Source organism: Canis lupus, chromosome 9 (assembly GCF_048164855.1).
Source record: "Canis lupus baileyi chromosome 9, mCanLup2.hap1, whole genome shotgun sequence".
NCBI lineage: Eukaryota > Metazoa > Chordata > Mammalia > Carnivora > Canidae > Canis > Canis lupus.
This window is the reverse complement of record NC_132846.1, coordinates 30,264,035-30,289,757: the sequence shown is the minus strand read 5'-3', so window position 1 is coordinate 30,289,757 and position 25,723 is coordinate 30,264,035. Positions and strand designations below refer to the sequence as shown.

Here is a 25,723-nt window from a genome sequence, read left to right as displayed (position 1 = left end):
GGTATATCTTGCCATTTATTAGGCCTTCTTTAATTTCTCTCAGTAGCTTTTAGTTTTCATTGTAGAGGACTTGCACATCTATTATTACATTTATTCCTAAGTATTTTAATTTGGGGGGCACTATTGTTAATGGAATTTTAATTTCATTTTCCAATTGTTTTCTGCTAGTATATAAAATACAGTCATATACTGCAAGCTTCTTAAATTCATTTATTAGTTACAACTTTTTGTTGATTTATTAGGATTTTTTAAAAATCTAAATAATCATGTTACCTACAACTGGAGAGTTTTGCTCCTTTTCTTCTAATTAAAAATTTTTTTTTAACCTTAGTATAGGTAATATACAAGGATATATTAGTTTCAGGTGTACAATATAGTGATTTAATAATTCTATACATTACTTAGTGCTCATCATTGTTTAAGTGTACTCTAAAACTCCTTCACCTAGTTCACTCATCCCTCACCCCCCACACTCACCCTCTGGTAACCATCAGTTTGTTCTCTATAATAGTCTGTTCTCTTTGGTTTCTCTTTTTTTTTTTTTTCTTAAATTCTACATATGAGTGAAATCATATATTTTGTCTTACTTTGGCATACTTTACTTAGCATTATACCCTCTAGATCCATCCATGTTGTTGCAAATGGCAAGACTTCTTTCTTTTTATGGGTAAGACACACAATGGAATATATATATAAAATCTTTTTTTATCCATTCATCAATCATCTTATCCATTCGTCAGTTGATGGACTCTTGGGCTATTTCCATGTCTTGGCTATTATAAATAATGCGATAAACACAAGGGTTCATTTATCTTTTCAAATTAGTGGTTTTGTATTCTTTTATATTTTTTGGGTAAATACCCAGTATTCTTTCGTATTTTTTGGGTAAATACCTAGGAGTGGATTATATGGTAGTTCTATTTTTAATTTGAAGAAGCTCCATACTGTTTTCCACAGTGGCTGCACTATTCGCATTCCTACCAATGGTGCACAAGGGTTCTTTTTCTCTGCATCCTTAACAATACTTATTTCTGGGGATCCCTGGGTGGCGCAGCGGTTTGGCGCCTGCCTTTGGCCCAGGGTGCGATCCTGGAGACCGGGGATCGAATCCCGCTTCGGGCTCCTGGTGCATGGAGCCTGCTTCTCCCTCTGCCTGTGTCCCTGCCTCTCTCTCTCTCTCTCTCTGTGTGTGACTATCATAAATAAATAAAGAAAAAATATTTAAAAAAAAACAATTCTTATGTTTTTGATTTTACCCATTTTGACAGGTGGGAGGTGATATCTCATTGTGGTTTTGTTTTGCATTTCCCTGATGATCAGTGATGTTGAGCATCTTTTCATGTGTATGTTGGCCATCTGTATGTCTTCTTTGGAGAAATGTCTCTATGTATTCTGCCATTTTTAAATTAGATTATTTGTGGGTTTTGTTTTTTTTTTTTGGTTTCTGTCTTTGTGATTTTTAAAAAACATTTTATTTATTTGAGAGAGAAAGAGCATGAGCAGGGAGAGGGGCAGAGGGAGAAGCAGACTCCCTACTCAGCAGGGAGCCTGCCACAGGGCTTGGTTCCAGAACTCTGGATCATGACCTATGCCAAAGGCAGATGCTTAACTGACTGAGCCACCAAGGTGCCCCTATCATTATAATTTGTATGTCTTTTTTTTTTTTTTCCTTACCTATTGCAATGGCTAGGATCTCCAGCATAATGGCTAGGACAAGTGAAGTTACCTTCTTCTTGTCCTAGGGAGTAATCGTTCTCCTTTTTTTAAAAAGTAATCTTCACAAACAATATGGGGCTCAAACTCATGATCCCGAGATCAAGAGTTGCATGCTCTAGACCTAAGCCAGCCAGGTGTGGGAGTAATCTTTTAATCTTTCGTTATTAAGTATAATGTTGGCTGTAGGTTTATTGTGGATGTTTTTTGTTAGATTGAGGAGTTTCTCCTTTTCCCTAGTTTGCTAAAAGTTGAGTTTTAAAAAATCACGGTTGTTGAATTTTGTCAAATTCTCTTCTGTATCTATTGAGATAATATGATTTTCTCCTTTACACTGTCAATAAGGTTTATTAAATTAAATTTGATTTTTAAATGTTAAGCCAATGTTACATTCTGGGGATAAAATTTGGTCAGGATATGTTATCTTTTATGTATATTTTTGGATTTGATTTGCTATGGTATTTTGCATCTATGTTCATGAGAGATATTTGTAGTTATTTTTCATAATTACTTTTTCTGAATTTGATATCATTTAGTCCTCATAGCAACCCTATAGGATAGACATTACTACCCATTTATGGAGATGGAGCATAGGCACAGCTAGCTGGTAAGTGTTGAGATGCACTTTTTTTTTTTTTTAAAGATTTTATTTATTTATTCATGAGAGACAGAGAGAGAGAAAGAGAGAAAGAGAGAAAGAGAGAGAGAGAGAGAGAGAGAGAGGCAGAGACACAGGCAGAGGAAGAAGCAGGCTCCATGCAAGGAGCCCGATGTGGAACTCGATCCCGGGACTCCGGGATCATGCCCTGGGCCGAAGGCAGTTGCTAAACTGCTGAGCCACCCAGGGATCCCCCTAGATGCACTCTTAATCACTGTCTCACCATCTCTAACTTGTAATGTTGCTTTAATGTTCTAGGTTGTACCAATTTCTAAAAATATTCCATGTGTCAATAAAAAGAAAGTGTACCCTGTTATTGGGAGTTGTATTCAATGAATGATGACTTTTTGTATTCCCTTATATTTTATATACTTAAGTTTTTATGTTGCTTATATTTTTCAACAGCAGAAATGAAAATGGAAAATTCACAACTATGTGGAAATTACACAACACACTCTTGAACAATGGTTGGGTCAAAAAAACAAAAACAAAAGGGAAATTAGGCAATATCTGAAGATATATAAAAATGATGTAAAAAATATAAATAAAAATGATGTTACTTGTAGCATTTTACATATGGCCTTTATTATGTCGAGGTAATTTCCTTTTATTCCTACTTTGTTGAGAGTTTCTATCACAAAAAAATGTTAAATTTTGTCAAATACTTTTCTGTATTTATTGAAAGGACCACATGATGTTTATCCTTTATTCTGTTAACGTGGTGTATCACAGTAATTGATTTTCCTATGTTGAACCATTTTTGCATGCCAGAGATAAATCCTACTTTGTGTATCATCCTTTTATTGTATGATTGGATTCAATTTACTCATATTTTTGCATCTATATTTATTAGGATATTAGCCTCCAGGTTTCTTTTCTTGCATTGTCTTCATCTGGCTTTGGTCTCAGGGTGATGCTGGACCCATAAAATGAGTTAGGAAGTATCCTTTCAATTTTCTTTTGGAAGTGTTTGAGAAAAAATGGTACTAATTCTTCCTTAAATGTTTGGTGTAGTTCTCCAGTGAAATCATCTTAGTCTAAATTTTGCTCTATTGGGAGATTTTTGATTATTGATTCACTCTCCATATCACATATAGGTCTTTTCATATTTTCTGTTTCTTTATGATTCAGTCTTGGTAAGTTGTGCATTTCCAGAAATCTATCCATTTTGTTGGTGTATACTTACTTGTTCATAGCAGTCTTTTATGATCCTTTTTATTTATGTGGCATCAGTTGTAATGTCTCTTGCTAATTTTCTTTTTTTATTGGTCTAGCTAAGAGTTTGTCAAAGATTTTTAAATCTTAAAAAAACTGTTTCATTGACTTTTTCCATTGTTTTTCTATTCTCTATTTCTACTCTGATCTTTGTTATTTCCTTCTTTCTTCTAACTTTGGGCTTAGTTTGTTTTGTTTCATTTTGTAGCTCCTTGAGGTTTAAAGTTAGGCTGCTTATCTGAGATCTTTTTTCTTTGATAATGTAGGCATTTATAGTTACGGACTTCTTAGTACTACTTTTGTTCACATAATTTTTGATATATTTTCCTTTGTCACAGGATATTTTATTATTTCCTTCTTTGACCCAATGGCTGTTCAAGAGTGTGCTATTTAATTTCCACATAGCTGTGAATTTTCCAGTTTTAAGTATCTTATCAATTCCTAGTTTAATTTCATTATGATCAGAAAAGATGTTCAGTATGATTTCAATCTTGTTAAATTAGCTCAGACTTATTTTGTGATTTAATATGTCACCTACCCTGGAGAAAGAACTATATGTGGTTGAGAAGAGTGTGTATTCTGTTATTGGGTAAAATGTTCTGTATATGTCTGTTAGGCCCATTTGGTATAAAGTGTTAACTTAAGTGCTTTGATCCTTTTTGATCGTCTGCCTGGATATTCTATCTGTTATTGAAAATGGGGTATTGAAGTTTCTATTATGGTATTACTGTCTATTTCTTCCTTCAGTTTGGTCAATATTTGCTTTGTATGTTTAGGTCTTTTGAAGTTGAGTATAGATATAATTGTTCTATCTTCCTGGTGGATTGACCCTTTTATTAATATATAATGGCTTTTTCTGCTTATGACAGATTTTGACTAAAAGCCTATTTTGTCTAAGTATAGCCACCACTGCTCTCTTTTGGTTACTATTTGCATGGAATATTTTTTTCTATCTCTTCACTTACTTTCAGTCTATGCATATACCTAAACCTAAAGTGAGCTTTTTGTAGAGGGTGTAGTTGAGTCTTTTATTTTTTTTTTCAATCCATTTAGCAACTCTAAGTAGTTTGGGGAGTTTAATTCATTTTATTTATTTATTTGTGTGTGTGTGTGTGTGTGTGTGTATATGTGTGTGTGGAGCAGAAGGAGAGGGAGAGAATCTCAAGCAGACTCACTGCTGAGCATGGAGCCCAATACAGAGCTTGATCTCATGATCCTGAGCTGAAATCAAGAGTCACATACTTAACTCTTGAGCCACCCAGGTGCCCATTATTCGTTTACAGTCAAAGTAATTATTAATAAGGAAGGATTTACTTCTGCAATTTGTTGATATTTTTGTTAGTCTTGTCATTCTTTGTTGCCTTTTCATCACTTGCTGCCCTCTTTTGTGATTTGTTGATTTTTTTGTATTGGTATGCTTTGATTCCTTTTCCTTTTTCTATTGTATAACTTCTATATGTTTTTATGTGTGCATGTGTGTGTAGTTACCTTGGAGTGGACAAAAAAATATCTAGTAAGTTTGAGGCTATAATAACTTAAGTTCAATTATATATAAAACTCTACACTTTAACTTCTCCCCTTTAACATTTTTCGTTGGCACAATTTGTATCTATTTATTTTGTGTATCTTTTAACATTTTAACTGTTATTTTAATACTATTTTCTAAACATTTATACTGGAATCAAAAGTGATTTAATAAAAACATAATGAAACAGTATTCTGTATTTGTCTATATATTTAACTTTACCAAGAGTTTCATACTTAAGCTATTGTGATATTTTTCAGCATCTTTTTGTAAGGCAGATCTAGTGGTGATGAACTCCTTCAGCCTTTATCTGTAAAAGTCATTATTTTCTCACTTTTGAAGGATAGTTTTGCAAAAACATTTTATTCTTGGTTGGCAGTATTTTTCTTTTGGCACTTAAATTTTTTTTTAATTGGAGTTCAATTTGTCAACATATAGCATATCACCCAGTGCTCCCGTCAAGTGTCCCCCCTCATTGCCCATCACTCAGTCACCCCAACCCCCCACCCACCTCCCTTTCCACTATCCCTTGTTTGTTTCCCAGATTTAGGAGTCTCTCATGTTCTGTCACCCTCATTGATATTTTCACTCATTTTCTCTCCTTTTCCCTTTATTCTTTCACTCTTTTTTATATTCCCCAAATGACTGAGACCATATAATGTTTGTCCTTCTCTGATTGACTTATTTCACTCAGTTCCATCCATGTTGAAGCAAATGGTGGGTCTTTTGGCACTTTGAATTAGGTCATCCCACTTTTTTCTGGCCTGTAAGACTGCTGAAAAATCTGCTTATGGTCCTATAGGGATTCCCTTGTATGTGATAAGTCTCTATTTTTCTCTTTTCTTTCAAAAATCATCTTGACTTTTGACAAGTTGATTATAATTTTTCTTGGTGTGAATTTCTTTGGATTCCTCTTTTTAATAATTTTTTGTCTTCTTGGATCTGGATGTCCACTTTCTACCCCAGATTTGGGAAGTTTGCAGCCATTTCTTTGAATAAGCTTTCTGGTCCTTTCTCTCTTCCCCATCTGGGACTCAGTGTATATATATTGGTCTGTTTGATAGTGTACCATAAGTCTTTAGCTTTGTTCATTTTTTTCATTCTATTTTCATTTTGCTCTTCTAAATTATTTCCAGTGACTTGTCTTTGAGTTCATTGATCCTTGCTTCCATTTGATCTAGTCTGCTGATGAACCCCTCAAATGAATTTTTCACATCAGACTTTGTTATTTTCAGCTCCATGATTTGTTTCATATTTTTATTTTTTTTTTACTTTATATTTTCTTAAAAAGATTTTATTTATTTATTCATGAGAGACAGAGAGACAGAGAGGCAGAGACACAGGCAGAGGGAAAAGCAGGCTCCATGCTGGGAGTCCAATGCAGGACTTGATCCTGGGACCTCAGGATCATGCCCTGGGCCAAAGGGAGGTGCCAAACAGCTGAGCCATCCAGGGATCCCTGATACTTTATACTTTTTAATTTTTAAAAGATTTTTAGGGGATCCCTGGGTGGCTCAGCAGTTTAGCTCTTGCCTTCGGCCCAGGGTGTGATCCTGGAGCCTTGGGATTGAGTCCACGTCAGGTTCTGTGCATGGAGCCTGCTTCTCCCTCTGCCTGTGTCTCTGCCTCTGTCTCTCATGGATAAATAAGTAAAATCTAAAATTTTTTTCAAAAAAAAAAAAAGAGACACAGAGAGACAGAGGCAGAGACACAGGCAGAGGGAGAAGGAGATTCCATGCAGGGAGCCTGATGCGTGACCTGATCTCGGGTCCCCAGGACCACACTCTGGGCCAAAGGCAGGCGCCAAACCGCTAAGCCACCCAGGCGTCTCTCTCACACTTTTAAAATATTTTCTCTTTTGAAATTCTCATGCTTTGTTGAATTTGTTCATGCTTTTTTCTCTTGACCTCAGCATCTTTATAGCAGTTATTTTGAGTTCTCTATCAAGCAAATCATGTAACACTTTAGGATTTCTGAAGACTTAATCTTGCATTGGAACATCTTTGCCTGATTATTCATTTTTCTTCACTTTCTCTGTTGGTGTCTATGCAACAGACAAAACAGTCACCTCTTTCAGTCTTCAGAGACTGTCTTTATATAGAAGACTCTCACCATTCAGCTTGTCCAGAGATTCTGGGGGCCACTACCAACTCTTCCTCCCGAAGGCAATAAAGGAAGCTATAGTTCTGGTTTGGTCTGTGCTGAAATTTGGGAGGGGAGCTGTATCTCCTACTAGTTTAAATTGCTGTCTTTGTTTTCCTCTAGGTGGTTAGACCACATTGGACCCATCAGAGCTCCAAGGCTGGACAGACAGAAGCTTGACATCTGGGGAATCACTTGGGAAAACTTAGGCTGCTAGATGAATGAACAAACACCTTCCCTCCTCTGAAAAGAAGCGTTATACGGTATTGCACTAGGGTCAGGGACTGGTTTCCTTACTCATTTTGGTGATTGTCATTTTGTTTTCACCTAGGGGACAGAAGCCTTTCAATTAGTTTCTGGATTTCTTACAAAGGAGATTTATGAATTATTGCCAAATTGGTATGTTTGTAGGGGGAAGGAGGGTCCGTGGCATCCTATTCCACCATCTTGCTGATGTTCCTCCTGGCAAGGCTTTTATTTCACCCTTATTGTTGATAGTTTCATTGTGGGTGGAATTTCATGTTGCTGGTTTCTCTCTTTCAGCATTTTGATGGTTTCACTGTGTCCTGAATTTTTTTTGTTGTTAATGAAATGTCAACCCTCAAACTAATTCTCTTCCTTTGTAATATCTTCTCCGTCTAGTTTTTTTTAAAGTTTTTTAATAGATAATATGTTTTTAATTTTACTTGAATTCCAGTATAGTTAATAGGGTTCTATTAGTCTCAGTTGTACAATATAATGGTTCAGGAATTTTATATATTACTCAGTACTCATCGTGATAAATGTACTCTTAATCCCCTCACCTAGTTCACCCATTCCTTCATGCACTTCCTTCTGGTAACCATTAGTTTTGTATAGTAAAGAATCTGTTTCTTGGTTTGTCTCTTTTTTCCCTTTGTTCATTCGTTTTGTTTCTTAGATTCCACATGTGTGAAATCATATGGTATTTGTCTTTCACTCAGCTTATTTCACTCAGCATTATACCTCTAGATCCATCCATGTTGCTGCAAATGACAAGATTTGTTTTTTTAATGCTGAATAATATTCTATTTTATATATACACAACATTTTCTTTCTCCATTCACCTATTGAGGGACACGAGCTGTTTCCATGTATTGGCTATTATAAATAATGTTGCAAATAAACATAGGAATGCATATATTTTTTTGAATTAATATTTTTGTATTCTTTGAGTAAATACCCAGTGGTAAGGTTACTGGTTATGACAGTTCTATTTTTAATTTTTTGAGGCATCTCCATACTGTTTTCCACAGTTGCTGCACCAGTTTATATTCCCACCAACAGTGCATAAGGGTTCCTTTTTCTCCACATCCTCACCAACACTTGTTTCTTGTGTTTTTTATTTTAATTCTACTTGTTTAAAAAATATGCTGTCATTGTTATTTTCAAATTTTACTCTCTGTTCACTTTCGTTTAGTCTGTCTTGAATTTTTGGGGCTTTCTTACTGTGAAACTTGGTGTCTTTCGTAAGTTTGGGCAAACTCTAAATCATTATTCTTTTGAACAATTTCTCTGAAATTTCAGTTAGATATATATTGGATCTGTTTATTTTCATTCTTCCTTAATCCTTTTTTTTCATATTTTTTATTTATTTTCTGGGGTATATTTGAGGTGATTTTTTCTCAGATCTTCACTTTTTTTTTTTTTAAAGATTTTATTTATTTTAGAGAGGGAGCAAGAGAGATGGCACGTGAGCAGGGGGCAAGGCAGAGGGAAAGGGAGAGAAGGCCAAGCAGACTCTGAGCTGCACGTGGAGCCCAATCACATGACACTAAGATCATGACCGGAGTCAAAACCAAGAGTCAGATGTTCAAACTAGGTGCCCCCACTAATTTATTTTTAATTGTTTAATCTGTTGTTTAACCACTCATTTGTTTTTAATTATATTTTTAATCTAAAAATGATTTATTTCCAAATGTGCCTAGTTAACTTTTAAAAATCATGTCAATACTGTTTACTTTAGTTCACATGAATGAATATTTTATACTATGTATTTGATCACTGTAATATCTTTAAACCTTGTAGGTAGATTCTGTAATTTTTCACTTTGAGCTCATGTTCTGTGAAATTTTATCTGTCAGGATTCTGTATTTAAATTATACTCAACGAATGATTTGAATTTGCTCCTTCCAGGTTCTTGAGGTTACTACCAAGCCTGGATACCTCTAAACTACATTTTCAGGTTGGGTTTTATTAATTTTTTCCTCCAAGGTCACAGAAGTGGTGTTAATTCAGGTTTCAAACTTTTGTGAGAATAAACTTGTGCATTCTCAGGGAAGACTTTTCTTTCCCAATTTGTACCTCCTTCACCCAAAACCAAGGCAGAGATAAGCACAAAGCCCATCATCAACCTTTGAGAATCTGCTTATTTTTCCTAGCCCATCCACCGAAGATAAATACTTTGAGAATTCTGGGATTAAGATGGAGGGAACAAAGTCTCTGATTAGACCTCACCATAAGGTATTGCCCTCAATGTCACCTTCTCAGACCCCCAATGCATAAAATTAAAATCCAGGCTTTAAGCCAGCAGAAAGCAGCCAATAACCACTCCTAACCCCAAGACAAACATCTGTGTTACTTTATCATTCTGCATTCACTTCTTGTGTGTGTTTTCTTGCCTCTGAAGAATTTCCTCACTTTCAGCTCATTCATTGAAAAAAATTAAATACTCTGCAGCATTTTAAGGTATCTTTCTGAATCTTTGTTCAGCCAGATGGCCCTAGTTTCTTTTATAAACTAGAAGTTAAGGGTCATATCCTGAGAATGAAGAGGGAAGAAAGTTTGCTGGAGAGGAAAGGTTTAAAATGGGGGGAAGTAAATTAAAAGTAAAGCACTAATAAAGAGTTGATGGTATCCAGGAAAGTTCATAAGGATGGATCATTTGATAAGATGTTATAACCTTTGGCTATATGGTAGCCTTATATCTGATACATGTTAGTAGTATAACCTTGGACAAATCACCCTGTTTGTATCTATCTATATCATAAGTATTGTGAAGACAAGTGTTATAAAATCCAACACTGAACTAAATCACTATTTCCAGCAAATAACTCACTCATGATGTGAAACTTATTTTACAGACTTCTCTATTTAATAGAATTTGAAGCCAAATTAGCAAAGACCTAATTAAAATGGGCCATTTGCCATGATGTAAAAATAGTATTGCTAAGCAAAACTCAAATATATTCAAGTGGTTTTCATTAGTAATATTTTACCTGCGGTAATCAAAATTAACTTTTATCTAATTAAACCATGATAATCTAAGAGAATCTCAGCAATAGGCAATCTTTTAGGCAGAAAATAAAGATCCCAGGAAGTACACAAATAATTTACCTGAAATGTTCATCAAAATCAAGTTAACCCCCAAATTTCAGGTGGCTAAATATTTTCGAGATTTGGCCTTCTCAAAAATGTCATTCGATAATATATTCACCATTGTTCTAGCTGCTATGAGGTAAAAATAAATTATCCTTAAGGAGTTTCCATGTTAGGTGGTAAAAACACTTTTGTGAGAAATCGCAGAACATTATAATGACACCTAACTACATGTCAGTTAATCTACACGTAATATTTGACATATTATCAATATTTGGAAGAAGGTATTCATTGTCAGAGACAATGATAGCATCTATGAGCGTAAGAGTTAAGATTCTGAATTTAATTTTCCTAGCTGTTTTGGCATCATGATTAAATCACCATATTTATTCCAATCAAGCAACTGGCATTCATGTTACAAAACTGTAAGAAAAAATGTCAATGTGGGCCTTGACGATGAACTCATTGATTTTGGCATATATAACAATACTCCAACTCTCATCTTAAGCCTTTTTACTTCTTCCGGTAGTACGTAGCATCAATTTTCTCACATAATCTGTTTTAAAGACTTAAGCCTTCCCTGGTAAAAGTACAGGACTGTAAACCTTTCTCTGGTAAAGTACACGTTCTATTGATCATGCCAGAAAAAGTTCAGTAGGTGTTTTTAGATTACTGTATAGTGGGTTTTGTTGTCCACCCAACCCCCCACCGCCGCCCCCCAAGTATCTGTTCTAGGAGATTGAGAAGTCTAATTACTTTAGAAGGGCTACTTCTCCTTATCTCAATTCCACTCAAGTGTAGTCAACAAAAGTAAGTGATTTAGGCAGTCTTAACTCTTTGAAAACTTAAGGAGTTTTAGAAGAACCACCAAAATGCATTCAAAGTGTAATGGTTGTTTTTCTAACTTTATTTTTATTCTGCTCCATAGTTCTTTGTAACTAAGTCCTTAAAGTTAGAATGTTTCTAATCTTGAGAAATGCATGCAAGCAACGCTTAAAAGAGGCCAAAAGCAAATTGAAATTGGTATTTAATGATAGATAGTAAATACAGAGTGATTTAGCAATCAAGAAGCACAACTATTCAAAACAGATATAGGGCCTTTTAGTAAAAAAACCAAACAAAAAAACCAAAAACCAAAAAACAAAAAAAATCAAGTGTCAGTTTTGTTATTTCTCACCAGATTCTCCCTACATACTTCTATAATACCAAGAACTTACTGAAAAAAAGCTTCATTAAATCAGATCAATAGAAAGTATACTTCCAGTTACTTGGAATTGATATAAAAATTTGAGTTCAAATATTCTTTTAAATACAGATTCCTCTGGATTTTTTCTAATGAATAGGGAAATGATTTCTGGTCAAGATATCTCTCTTTAAACATTTGAAATTTTGTTCTTTTAAGTACAGTTATGAATCTTAAAATTGTTAATTTGATTATAAAAAGACGAGCATAGACAATCTACACTCTTTTTAGGAGACACTGCAAAAGGAAAATGCTTTAGTCTATCGTCTTTCCAAATTATATTTTCTAGGTTTATTGAGTTTTATTGCTTTTTGAAAAACTACATCACACAAAAGATTCATTTAATAGGAAGACTTTAAGACATTTAAGTTCTTCTCTTGGAATATCAGCAACTAAAATATGAAAACCTAATCTGGGTATCATGTAGTTTATCCTGTAGAAGCATACTTTTAGAATTTTTAGCTTAACTATGGATGCTTTTTCTATTGTGATAGTTTCTAGCCACTTTATAATTACCTCAGGGTGAGAGGATGACTGGGAGAGGGCACAAGGGCACCAGAAATTATGTTTATCTTAATCCAGGGGATGATAACATGAGTGTATGTATATGTAGAATTTCATAGCTGCATCCTTAAGATTTATGCTCTCTATGGCATATGTTGTATTCTCAAAAAAAGTAAAAAAGAGTGTTTAGCTACTTTATGAAATGGTATTTTACGAGACATCATTAATATGATTTTACAAGTCAAAATGTATAGGGAAAAACAAATTATCTGATGCTTATGACATAAGGATTGCTAGCACTTTCAGGTAAATTATATCTGAAGCTAGAGTTACAGCTTCAGTAATAAGAGGTCACTGGTATTCTATCAAAAATGGTGTCAGGAAGAATACAATGTATCAATTTAACTAGGAAGGACAGAAATGTTATAACAGCTTAAACAGCAACTAGAAGATGAGAGCATCATCAAATAAGTGACGTGACTATGGCATGATTATTTGATTTATGATTACCCGTGTTTTTTATTTTTGCTTTTCACTGGGTTTTGTCATTGTATTGCTTGGACTTCCAAAGGATGGGGAAGGAAAAGAATTCAAGTTAAATTAGTTTTGTTACTTATTTTCAAGTATTGTTTTTAATGTGGTAAAAAGCTGAAGTTATGACTGTAATTTTAAAATTATGCATCCTACTTTCCATCTATTATGGGAGAAAAGAGTTGGTTTACACAGGAAATATAAACAATCTGCCTCAAATGTTTTTTTACTTTTGCTCAGAACTATGTTAATTCTCATCACCTCCAAAAGCCTTTGAGAGGATTAGCTGCATAGACCAATATTGCTCTATATTAGTCAGTATTAAGCATATGATGTCACCTTGTTTCCTCCCCTCCTCAGCTTTTTTTTTTTTTTTGGTGGGGGAGGGGGAAGGGAGAGTTTTGGGCAATTCTCAAAATTCTGTGGCTTAAATACCACTAGCTGACACACATGATTGACAACCTTACACTCTCAAACCTGTTTGAAATGGGTCAAATACCTAAGCGCTGCAGAACAATGCAATCCAGCCAGCAATTCCCCATAAAAGAGAAAGGGGGTGTGATTAGGTTCCAGCTATTAAGCAAGTTATTGCAAAAACAGTTTGGTGGTTTGTTTCTGCAATAGTCACAGGTTAAGCTAGTATTTTCTATCTTAATTAGCTCCAAAAAAAAAAAAAAAAAAAAAACCAAACCACTAGGCTGTAAGAGGTAGGATAAATAGCTAAAGCTTGGAGCAAGTGGGGCAAACATTAAGAGCTTTATGGAGGTCTTTATACTGACCCTCGGCTTTGGTTATCGATCATTAACCCTGCTGGGGAACTATCGAACGGAATCTGTGTGAGGCTTATCGAGCCACAGGAAAGGAGATGCAGGAGGGAATATAAGCTTCTAATAAAAGAAACGCAGCAACAATAGCAGAGGAACAGCTCTGCCTGGTGACGTAATGGCTGGCAGCAGTCCAGCTTCAGCAGAGCTGCTGCTACCTCAGCATCCAACCTCTCTCAACACAGTTCAGCTTCAGCAGAGCTACCGGGGCTGCTACTTCTTGCGATGCCACTTTGTTGCTGCCACCAACACCTTACCTTGGAGGGCCAAAACACCGAACAAAGGGTTGTCCTGTCGTAAGTTGTCAGAGCCCGCACTCTCACTCACCCAACCCCGCCAGCCTCTCAAAAACCGAGTCAATCTACCGCTTAAGTTTAGGGCGAGCATACGCGCGCACACTCCAGGCGTGCCTCAGTTTCCCCAAGCTGCTCTCAGGTCCGCCTCATAGCCGGCCCCCTCCCCCCCCCCCCCGCCCCCTTCCCGGTCCTCAGCCCGAGTTGATCGCGGCAGCCCCGCTCACCCGCCCGGCCCCGCTCGCCGGTCCTCCCGCCTTACCTCCGCCAGGTAGAGGTTGAGGAGACAGAGCGTGGAGAACTGGAGACAGGAGGGGAAGCAGTAGAGCAGCCAGTGGGGGAAGAAGTGCAGGTGAGCGGGCGGCCGGAGCAGGGGCAGGGAGCCGCTGAGCGAGAAGGCGGCGGAGAAGAGGGTGGTCCTGAGCGCTGCCCACAGGAGACAGAGGAAGAGGCAGAGGCTCTGGTAACTCAGCCGCCGCTCCCGGTACAGGAGCAGCCGCCACAGCTGCAGGTAGGCAAAGGCGAAGAGCGCGGCGTAGAGCAGGGCGTGCAGGATGCTCAGCGCCAACTGCACCGAGCCCGGCACCGCGGCGCCTGAGGCAGCAGCGACGGCGCCTCCGCCTCCGCCCCCGGGCGTCGAGGGCTCGCGGCCGGCCGCCGGACCCGGCACGGACACCCTCATGAGGGGGCTGGGGGCCGGACGAGAGAGCGCGGGAAGGAAGGGGCCGGACTCGGAGCCGCCGTCGAGGGGGAGAAAGATTTCCCCCTTACCCCCCACCCACCCCAACCTCCGACCCCAGGAAGCGCCGTGACAGGACCCGGAGCCCCGCGCAGAGCAGCCGCGGCTCCCCGGACCCCGCCTCCTCTCCCCGCCCCCCCCGGGGGTCTCGGCTCCTCCTGCTGCGGCTCGGCTCGGTAGCTGCAAAAAACAACTCTCGGCTGGAGACAATCAGCTGAGAAACCCGAGCATTTGAGGCGCTCGCTCCGCACCGTGGGCTCGCGCCGATTGGCCCGGGCGGGCACGCCCCCTGCGCGCCGCGCTCGGAAGGCCACGGGCCACGGGACCTGTCGCTCGAAGGCTGCCGGATCTGATTGGACAGCCGCTTGCCTCACTTTCTCCCTCCCCTTCACTTCCCACCCACACTGCCGATTGGCCCAGCAACTGCACGGCCCGCTCGCGCCGGCGGGAGGACTCGGTGGTCGCCCGTCAGCTGGGGCGGCTCTCGCTCCGCCCCCTGCGCTTCCCATTGGCTGGAGAGGCCGCACGTAGGGAGCACGAGGAGAAGGCGGAGCCTCGGGGTTGTTTTTTCGCTCGCAGGCCGACCTCGCTGTGCGGTGGTGGCCGCAGGCGCGGAGGGCGGGAGTGCTGCGCCCTAGCAGGTAGGCGCGGCTGCTCGCCGCTACCCTCCGGCGAGACTCGGCCCCGCCTTCTGCTTCTCCTTCGCGAGGCGGGAACCGTCGGCCGCGGGAACCTTCTGGCTTCCTCTGACTAGATCTTGCCCGCAGGTCTTGGGCAGGTAGGTGGCCGCGCGGGTCCTTCAGTCGAGGGGCTGTGGTTTCTGCCTGCAGGGATGGGGATTCAGCCTGGCGGCTGTGCCCCGCCAGTGAACTCTGGAGTTCGGGTTAAAAGGGGCCTCACCTGCATCTTCTGAGGGGCATTTTGCTTTCTTCTTCTTCTTCTTCCCCCACCCCAGCCTGAGAGGGCGAGAAAAACGTGAGGGAGAGAGGATGGAGAAGGATGAACTGACACCTTAAGCAAAATTCTTCCTTGGGGAAATCTCTCTTAGAGGACGAGGCGGTATTAGGATGAGATGGATGTCCAGATGAGATGTAAAGAGGAGGAATGTGGGTCTTTGAAACTTAGAATTTGGAAGGATGCCCTGGGCATAAGTTTAGGGAAAAAAGAACTGTAAGCCTGAGGAATGTCGAGGGAGAAAGAAGCAGAACAGTTTGTACTCCTTAAATTCCACATGTATTCCTTCAAGCCTTGGTCCTGTATTGGTGGATGGTGGCGCCCTTCCTGGGGCTCCGAGAGGTACAAAACAAATGCTATATTATGCTATTGCTGTAAATAAGTGAGGAATAGATCTTCCAGCGTGTATCGGACCGACGACATTTGCTGATTTGTTTCCTTTTTAAGTGTTTGGTAACAAAATGAGCGAAGTAACGAAAAATGATGAGAAAACCATCTGTGTTCTTAGAATGAGTGGCACATCACAAAGTCCGTATCCTTTTGAAAGATACTGCTACATTTACTGGTGCAACCAAGACAGCCTTCCCTAACTTGCCATCCTTTGCCTAATGCTTTGTGTAGGAAGAGTTTTGCTGTCTTTTTTCCTAGCTAAGTGATCCATAGGGAACTTTAAAGTCTACTCTGTACTCCAGATTCTGGGACAGTGGTCCCCCTGTCAGATACTGGTGTGTTTTGGGTTCTTTACAGGTATAGTGACAAAATGTGATGTTTAGGCCTGGCACAGTTGCGTGGATCTCTCAGATGAAACATTCAGCTGAGCAGGTTGTACAGTGCAGCCTAGAGCAGGGTACAACTTTCTGAAAGAAGTTCATGGCTCTGATCCAACATTAACAAAGAAGAATCACTTTTTTTTTTTTTTTTGAAATTTATGAGATTTACCTCATAGATTTTTTAGAGAATGTGGTTAGGGCAGTACACATTTCTTTTTGAAAAGGGATGGAGTGAGTGCTCGTGGCAGCAGTGAGTTAAAGTGAGTTAAGCAGTTACGTGCTTAAGCATGAACTCGGAGTTCTGTGATTTTTGGCACTCATCAAAATCAGGGGAACCTCCTGTTCCCTGACATGCCTATTTTTGTATTTTCCATAATGATGAGGTACTTGTTTCATTTCACGAATAGATTTTTACCATGAACTGGTTTTTCTTTTTCTCCTATATTCTCTACTCATAGTAAACAACATCTGGAGAGTATCCATACTAGTTTTAGGTCTTTGCTTGTGAAATTTTTCATTTCAGAGCAAGTCCAGATAGCTATCGCTCTTCCCCTTCTTTTTTTGAGGGGGGGCACGAGGGATACAGATAGAGGATTTTGCTCCATTGCCTTGAAGGGGCTTTGAAGTAGAGAGATGTTGACTCCTTTTATTGCCTCCATCCAGACTTAAATGATAAACTTTGATGATATCTAATCAACATTTTATTTGAAACTGGTTCAGTGAGCAGGTTTTCTCCAGTAGCAGCATTAAACTGTAAGCTAATTTTTGCCAGAATGTTCTTACAGGACGTTCGTAAGCATTATATGCCCCATTTGTTGCAAAATATGAAATGTGCCTTTTCCCAGAGAACGATGCCCACAGAGTTTGCTATAATTTGCTTAATGTTTACAGTTGTTCATTTCCTCTTTTTTCTTGAGAGGGAAAACTTTTAGTTTTGTGGTTAATTGTAAGGGAAATTTAAGTCTATAAAGAGGAAACTAACCAAGGTCTTCTAGAAAAGCTTGCTGCTTGGTATTCTAAAATTTGAAATGTGTCCAAATGCACAATGGTTGAATATTGTTCTAGGAGGGTACATTACTCTAGCACACTGGTCTTCCAAACATTTAAAAGTAGAAGAGCTGTTTGCCAAGTGGTATTATAAATAGGACCCAAGCCCCAAATGAGATTGTTCTAACTGTAGAGAGTTACCAGCTCCTCCAGCTGTGGAACACATGAAGGCAGATCCTTCCCTCTCCCCTCACTAGCTGGAAGATAAATGTTTTTCTGTTGAAAATTCTTTCTCCTCATTGCCCTCTGGGGACCCTCAGTATTTTGGTGCTGAACAAAATTTTGTTGCCTTTATTTAGTTATTTGTTTATTTTTTTAAGTAGGCTCCCCACGGGGCGTGGAGCCTAATGTAGGGCCAAACTCACAACCCTGACATCAAGACCTGAGCTGAGATCAAGAGTCGGACACTTAACCAACTAAGCCACCCAGGTGCTCCAGAATTTTGTTGCATTTTATTTAGTCTTTAATTTGCAAGCTTTAACTCTTTTTGTACTATAGCCTCATTGTTCCAATTCCCAGTGTTTGTCACCCTCTTGTATTTGCCCTTAGTTAAATGTCACACATCTTTTCCTTTTTTTTTTTTTTTTAAGTAGTCTCCACGCCAAGCATGGAGCCCAATGTGGAGCTTAAACTCATTACCCTGAGATCAAGACCTAAGATCAAGAGTCAGATATTTAACCGACTGAGCTACCCTCAGTTGGTGCCCCTACCAACTATTTTTTTTTTTTAAGATTTTATTTATTCATGAGAAACACACAGAGTGAGAGAGGCAGAGACATAGGCAGAGAGAGAAGCTCTCTACAGGGAGAGCAGGCTCCTCTACAGGGAGCCTGCTGCAGGACTGGATCCTTCCTGGGATCACTACCTGAGCCAAAGGCAGATACTCAACCACTGGGCCACCGAGGCGCCCTGCCCCTATCAACTTTTAAATGAACTGTGCAGGCATTCTTGTTTAGAGTTTAGGGATAAGGCAAAAGTTACATCTTGCATACCAACTCTATTAGTGCTGACAAGGAGCATTATACCAACAAGTTGAGAGCCCTCTCCAGGCTCAGTATGAGTCTGCATGTAGTTGGGTGATGTATGTGTGTAGTATTGGAAGACATTTGCCTATGACTTCCCTATTTTGGTGTCGGCACCTGTTGTGGTTATAGTCAGTTGCATTTGCAAGAGTTCTCTTCCCTTTTAGAATTGTCCTACAGTGAAATTGAGTCAGTTTCCTGTTAATTCTTTGATATTTAGTGCTTTAAAAATCCAGTATATGTATTTATGTTCAAGTCACTCTCCTCTTGGCTGTTATTAAAACCAGTAAGGCTAGGCTGGGTTATACTGTAATAACAACCCTGAAACTTTAAGAGGTTTAACACAACAGTGTTTAATTTAGTTCACTCTTGATTACTCTTGAGTTTTTCCCCATGTTGTTCTTTTTCTGAGACTTGGTTCAACAGAGAAGGCTTTATTTTGAGTGTTATCATTCATCACAGCAGAAAGGAAGTGTGTTGCGAGGCATGAAAATATGTCGACTTTGAAAACTCTTGGAAGTAACATGTGTCATCACGCATTTCATTGTCATGAAATGTCAAGTCAGTCAAGTCATGGCTATACCAAATTCAAGGAAGTGGGGAAGTACAATTTTAACAGGTGTGGAGAACTAGAAACATTTAAACAGTCCACCCTTTTTGTGAACCGATACTCTCCTTGCATATAGTTCATTGTTGGCCCTTCCCAGTAGACATAACCCCCAAATCTCATCCAGTCACTGTGTCAGACTCAAAGTCCAGGATTTCTGATTAATGTCCAGTAGTGCTAATCTCTTATCAGTCTGGACATTATAAGTTCTCTGTCTCCCACCCCCAGTTGAATACATAGAGTAGTGTAGGGACAAATAACTATAATAAGTGTACCCATTTGGAGAGGGGAAGAATGGAAGAGTATACACAGACTCTAGTCTGTAGGAGTTTTGAAATCTCACTGGGCAGGTATTGCTAGGGCTCCTGTTCTGTTCACTGTGTTCTGTAGGTCAGTGCTTCTCAAACTGTCATGAATGACCAGATATTGTTTTTTTTTAATGATTCAAAATCTAAATTTGAATTTTGTTAGATACAGTAAAAATGAATTATAATAAAAATGGAATGAAAACACATAACAAATGATAAACCCAATTAAAAAATTTTTAGATTCAACAGACAGAAAATTACCATGTAAAATGAGCTATAATAGATTTTTGACATTTACACTCAATTTCTGTGTTTATCTGATTATTTTGGACCAGTAACAGTTCGTATTCTGGCACATGCCCTAGGGCATAGTTCTCCATGGTCCTTGGCATTACTCTGCAAGATGTCCTTCCATGTTTATTATCCTTGGCCACACCTGAAGTTGGCTTTGGAGAATATGGCTGAGCAGTTTTGTCAGCTTGCTTCCTAATGATAGAAGGGTGGGGTCTAAAGGACTGTTTAAGTTTTAAACAGTTAGTCTCTTGGATGGCAGTGGTCCTTTGAGTACCTTTCTTTGAACTCCTTATTAAACATAACCAACAGCAACTATCATTCGGTGCCTCACCTCCTATCTATAAGCCTCTTCTATTAGGGCCATAAATAAGTTCATTAGCCGTACCACACTGGGGTAACTGCTCATTACAAATTCATGAGGTATATGTCACCTTCAAATGATTGTGGTTAACAGTTTTACCAAATGTTTTGTCACTCCTTAATGTGGATTGCCAAACTCCAGTCTGTCCTGATTAAGTTCTTGCTCCGTGGCTTCTGAGCCAGTATTTTGGGGTTCTTGTTAAGGTGGCACCTCATTCTAGTTTGTATACTAGTGAGGGTAAACTAGATTATGCTGCCATAATAAGCCCTCAAATCTCAGTGGCTTATGACAGAAAGATGGATTTCCTCTCATGTTACATGCTCCTTGCATATCAGACTGGTGTATGTCTTCCATTCTCTGTGTTGTGCTCATTCTAGGAATAGCCACCAGATGAGCAATTTTAATGCCTGTGTGAGAAGAAAATACGGCCTGCCCTACCACATGCTAGCTGATAAACTGTTGTCTGAAAGAGACATGCTACTTTTGCTAACATTTTATTGGCCAGAGTAAGTCACCTGGCAGCCACAATTAATTTACTACAAGTGGGAGGTAGGAAGTTAAGTGTAATCCTGCCTTCTACAGCAGAACTGGAACTATATATACCCCATACCAATGAACTACTACTATACCAAAGTACCAAGGTCACATTTCTCCCAAGGTACTCCTCTCTTTGTTGAGATTTAGATTTTGAATCATTAAGTATTGTTTTTTATTCTATTTTCTACTTACCAAAGGGAAAAAAATCACCGAGTACCTTCTGTATATTTGTTTTTACTCTGTTCTGACTGGTGTTCTCATTCTCCACCCTTTCCCACTTATACTTCCCTTCTCTTTAAATATATATCTTTTAGGGATTTTATTTATTTATTTGACAGAGAGAGACGGGGGGAGAGAGAGAGAGAGAGAGAGAAAGAGCAAGCAAGCAAGCAAGCATTAGCAGACGGAGCAGCAAAGGGAGAGGGAGAAGTAGGTTCCCTGAAGAGAAGGGAGCCTGATGTGGGGCTTGATCCCAGGACCTTGGGATCATGACCTTAGCCGAAGGCAGATGCTTAACTGACTGAGCCATCCAGACGCCCCTGAAAATATTTTTATATGGACAACATGTCTCTAGGCAAATGCATTTTATTTTTCATGCATGTGAAATGAACATTCTTCTGTGGCCCTACAGGGATAGGTTGGGTTAATATGAGTAGAAACTATGGAAAATTTGATTACATACAAATAATAACTTTAATTTTTATTTATATTTGTAATTCCAGTGTAGTTAACATACAATGTTGTATTAGTTTCAGGTGTATGATACAATGATTCAGCAATTCCATATATTACTCAGTGCTCATCAAGAGAAATGTACCCTGTTATTTTTAAGATTTATTTATTTGAGAGAGCGAGAAAGAGAGAGTGTACACTCAAGCTTGGGGAGGGGCAGAGGGAGATGGAGAGGAAGAATCCTTAAGCAGATTCCCTGCTTAACATGGAGCCCATTGCAAGGCTCAATCCCAGGATCCTGAGATCACAACAAGAGCCAAAACTAAGTTAGAGTGAGCCATCCAGGTGCCCCAAGAGAAGTGTACTCTTAATTCTTAATCCCTTTCATCTGTCTCACCTATCCCTCTCAACCCACTTTTCCTTTGGTAACCCTCTATAGTTAAGAGGGTGTTTTTTGCTTTCTCTCTCTTTTCCTTTGTTCATTGGTTTTGTTTCTTAAATTCCACATTTGATTGAAATCATATGGTATTTGTCTTTCTCTGACTTATTTCACTTAGCATTATACCCTCTAGATCTATCGTTGTTGCAAATGGCAAGATTTCATTCCTTTTATGGCTGAATAATATTTCATTGCATATATACTATGTCTTATTTATCCTTGTATCTAGCGATGGACACTTAGGCTGCTTCCATAATTTGGCTATTGCAAATAATTCTGCAAAAAACAAAAGTGTGTATAAAAATCCTTTTGAATTAGTGTTTTTGTATTCTTTGGGTAAATAGTAGTGTAATTACTGGATCACAACATAGTTATATTTTTAATTTTTGGGGGAACTTCCATACTGTTTTTTTTTTTTAAAGACTTTATTTATTCATGAGAGGGAGAGAGAGAGAGAGAGATAATGAGGCAGAGGGAGAAGCAGGCTCCATGCAGGGAACCCGATGTGGGACTTGATCCCAGGACTCCAGGATCACACCCTGGGCTGAAGGCAGGTGCTAAACTGCTGAGCCACCCAGGGATCCCCTCCATACTGTTTTCCATGGTGGATGTATCACTTTGCATTTCCACCAACAGTGCATGAGGGTTCCTTTTTCTCCATATTCTTGTCAAAACTTGTTTCTTAAGCTTTTGATTTTAGCTATTCTGACAGGTGTGAGGTGATATCTCCTTGTGGTTTTGATTTGCATTTCTCTGATGATGAGTGATGTTGAGCATATTTTGAAGTGTTTGTCAGCCATCTGTATGTCCTCTTTGGAGAAATGTGTATTCATGTCTTCTACCTGTTTTTAAATTGGATGCATGCTTTTTTGATGTTAAGTTCTTTATATGCTTTGGATACTAACACTTCTTCAGATACGTCATTTGCAAATATCTTCTTCCATTTAGTAGTTTGTCTTTTAGCTTTGTTGGTTGTTTCCTCTGCTGTGCAGAGCTTTTTATTTTGATGTAGTCCAAATAGAATGACTTTAACTTTAAATAAAAATGAAAAGGTATACTATTTAAAGAGTCAGATGGTTCTATATAAAATTTCAGAAGTCCTCTTGGTATCCTCCTCTTGCAATTTCTTATTCCTTAGAGGCAGTTATTTCAATTGCTCCCTGTTTCTTTTGGTATTGATCTTCCTATTTCTAATATACTTGGCTTTTGGTTTTATGAAAGTGAAGATTTAGCTCTTTTCCCACTCTGACTGTGTGTTCCCTTATTTTCTGCCTCTCCATCCTCTGAACTGTGGTTGTCTTGAATTTGGTTAAATCATTATTCAGTGTTTATTTTATTACAACCATGCAAATTCTATTTCTGGCTGACCCATGCAATCTTCTCTACCTTATGTAATTCCTTAGATAATCAAATTTATCAAAGATGGAACAAACTGCAAAGGTTATAGTTACTAATAAGTTCCTATACCTGAAAGTATGTATGTAAGAATAATCATTAACATCTCTAATTGATCAAATGCATAGTACTTTCACATCTATAATTTCATTTGTCCAATGAGATAAGTGTGGGAAAGTATTGTAGCACTGAATATGCAGTTAGACTTTTTGCTGCTACAAAACCCATCATATGGTAAAAGAATCATATGTTAACCCTACTGTCCAATTCAGTGTTAAATAATTGAATTGTAACCAGAAGCCCAGTCAAAGTTATATTTATACTGGAATTGTTCAAATGCACTTTTATTTAAAAAGTTTATCTTTTCATTACGTTTTAGCTATTTTATATAGTAACAAATGTTACATGGTTATTCCCTTAGCCTCAGGATGCATGCATTTCCCATCCTACCCCCTAATAAAGAAAATATTGAATGACCTATTTTAAACCGTTCCCATTAGTATAAAGTGGCTATAAAATACACTGGTTTAAAATGGCTATAATGTGTAATCAGTGTTAATGTTGAGGATACCCCTTAATTATATCATTAAAATGACTTTTTTATATATACTCACAGTCCTCACTCATTCTACTTGAGTTTTTGAACTCTTGGTTCATTATTAACTATCAATGGCACATTTGTTCACTGATATAAAATAGCTCTAATAAAAAAAATGCTAAGAAGTAATTAATGAGTAAGTAGTTCCTTTTTAAGGAATACCTGCTTCTTGAGAGATGTTATATGCTTACTGATAAGATTAAGAGTGAAATAAATGTCCAATTTAGTATAATTTTCCCTTAATTTTTTATTCTTTTATCATTTTAATCTTTGAGAAAGTCTACCCTCTCCTTATGAGTAATTTTTAGCTATTTTTTTTGTTTTCTGTTTTGTGATTGTGATCTTTTGTTTGAAAGATAGGGGTTCTATTTAAAATTTTTAAAAATTGAAATTCTTACCTATGCTGGTATGTATGTCTTTACCTTCTAGAATTATGATATATTTATACTAACTTTCCCCAACTATCTTCTTTTAAACTTAGGTAGTATAGATCATCAGTAGAAAAACTTCCTGAAAGAAGAAATTGTTCAAGAGAAATTTGAAAGTAGCAAAACAGAAGACGAGGAATTGACAACAGATGCAGAGGATAGCATGGAAGTAAGTACAGCATGAAAGAAGATGAGAGGAGGATATCTAAAACAGATCTGAGTTCAGAAGATAGAGTTGAATTAAAATATGGTTTGATAAAGATACTTGAATTTCTAAGCTGCATAAATAAGTCTAAGTCATGTATTAAAAGTATATTTAGAAGGAATGTTCTTAAGTAGTTTTAATAGCTATCTTCTAGGGAATTTAAAGTAAAAAGGATGTAAACATGGTAGACATAGATTTTGGATGTCTCACTCCCCTATTAATGGTATTAAATAACTACTTGAGTATTGATTGTAAATCTGTTCTAGGTAGAGAAAGTTAAAATGCCCAATTTAAAACAAGAATTGAATAATGTTTGAGAATTAATTTTAGAACCCTTAAAAATGACAATTAACATACTCTAGTAAATATCTTTTAAACTTAAGTATTTCGTATTGTACTTTCTAGATATCCTTCATGTCTTTTGGAAGTATCAAAAATCAATAGTATTATTAAATTAATGTCATCTTATATATCCCTCTCAATTGTTTAATAGAAGGAAATAGGAAAGTACTGGCAAAAATCAAATATATAAGTAATGCCTTATATTATTATTTTTTGCAGATTTTACTTCATTCATTTGTTTAACAAATTTATTCAGCAAAACTTTGTTAAACACCTACTCTTCCTAGGTATTATCCTAGGCAACAGGACCACAACACTGAACAAAACAGAGAAAAATCTCCTGCCTCTGTACAACTACAGCTGATGATGTCTTCCAGTTTCAATATATTTAGAGTTGGCATCTCTTTTGTCATAATGTGCATTTTTTATAAGTCAGCAGTAGACTCTCTATCAGAACTGAGTCCTCAGAAATATTTCAGTACATTGCAACCAGGAAAAGCTTCCTTAGCTTATTTTTGTCAAGCTGGTGAGTACTTTTTATATTCTACATGATTTTTGTGATGTTTCTATTGCTATTTAATCAGTGTTCTCAGTGGAAATTTATTGTTAGGATTAATATGTGCTATAAAGCTGCTACTAAAATATGTCTGCCTGAGTTTAAATGCTGATTGTGCCACTGTGTGATTTTGATCAAGTCACTTAGCCTCTTTGTTTTTATCATCTATAATGAGGAAATAATACTTGCTTTGTAAATTTGTTGTGAGGATTAAATGAATTTACTCATGTGACTTGTCCATAATAAATACTAGATGAGAATGAATGATTAGTAGAATAACATCTGATTTCCATCTAGTCATTTCTGAAAGTATGCTTTTTGGTATTTTTGGTGAACATATATTTTTAAAGTGTTTTAAAACTTTAAATGTAGTATTAGTAAGGCTTTTGTTTAATACTCTACTGTAGCTGTACCATTAATTATACTGATTAACCAGTGTAAGTATTGAACATAACTAAAGATTGT

General features: G+C 37.9%; 2 protein-coding genes across 7 annotated transcripts in view; one reads left to right on the top strand and one right to left on the bottom strand.

Annotated features, from left to right (window-relative positions):
- Positions 1-14,718, bottom strand: part of GPR137C (G protein-coupled receptor 137C) — a 64,971-nt gene extending 50,253 nt beyond the window's left edge. Inside the window, exon 1 of the mRNA XM_072838571.1 lies at positions 14,247-14,718. Within this exon, the coding sequence (XP_072694672.1) occupies positions 14,247-14,666 (420 nt within the window). The 5' untranslated portion in view covers positions 14,667-14,718. The remainder of the gene's footprint in view (positions 1-14,246) is intronic.
- Positions 14,719-15,280: 562 nt separating this feature from the next.
- Positions 15,281-25,723, top strand: part of TXNDC16 (thioredoxin domain containing 16) — a 121,555-nt gene continuing 111,112 nt past the window's right edge. For 3 of the 6 annotated variants that reach the window (XM_072838565.1, XM_072838567.1, XM_072838564.1), the window contains exons 1-3: positions 15,326-15,505; positions 24,213-24,324; positions 24,990-25,228. In XM_072838565.1, the coding sequence (XP_072694666.1) occupies positions 24,305-24,324; positions 24,990-25,228 (259 nt within the window). In that variant the 5' untranslated portion in view covers positions 15,326-15,505; positions 24,213-24,304. Of the gene's footprint in view, positions 15,506-24,212; positions 24,325-24,921; positions 25,229-25,723 lie in introns of all 6 variants that reach the window. The other 3 variants (XM_072838566.1, XM_072838563.1, XM_072838568.1) reach the window with 3 other exon arrangements.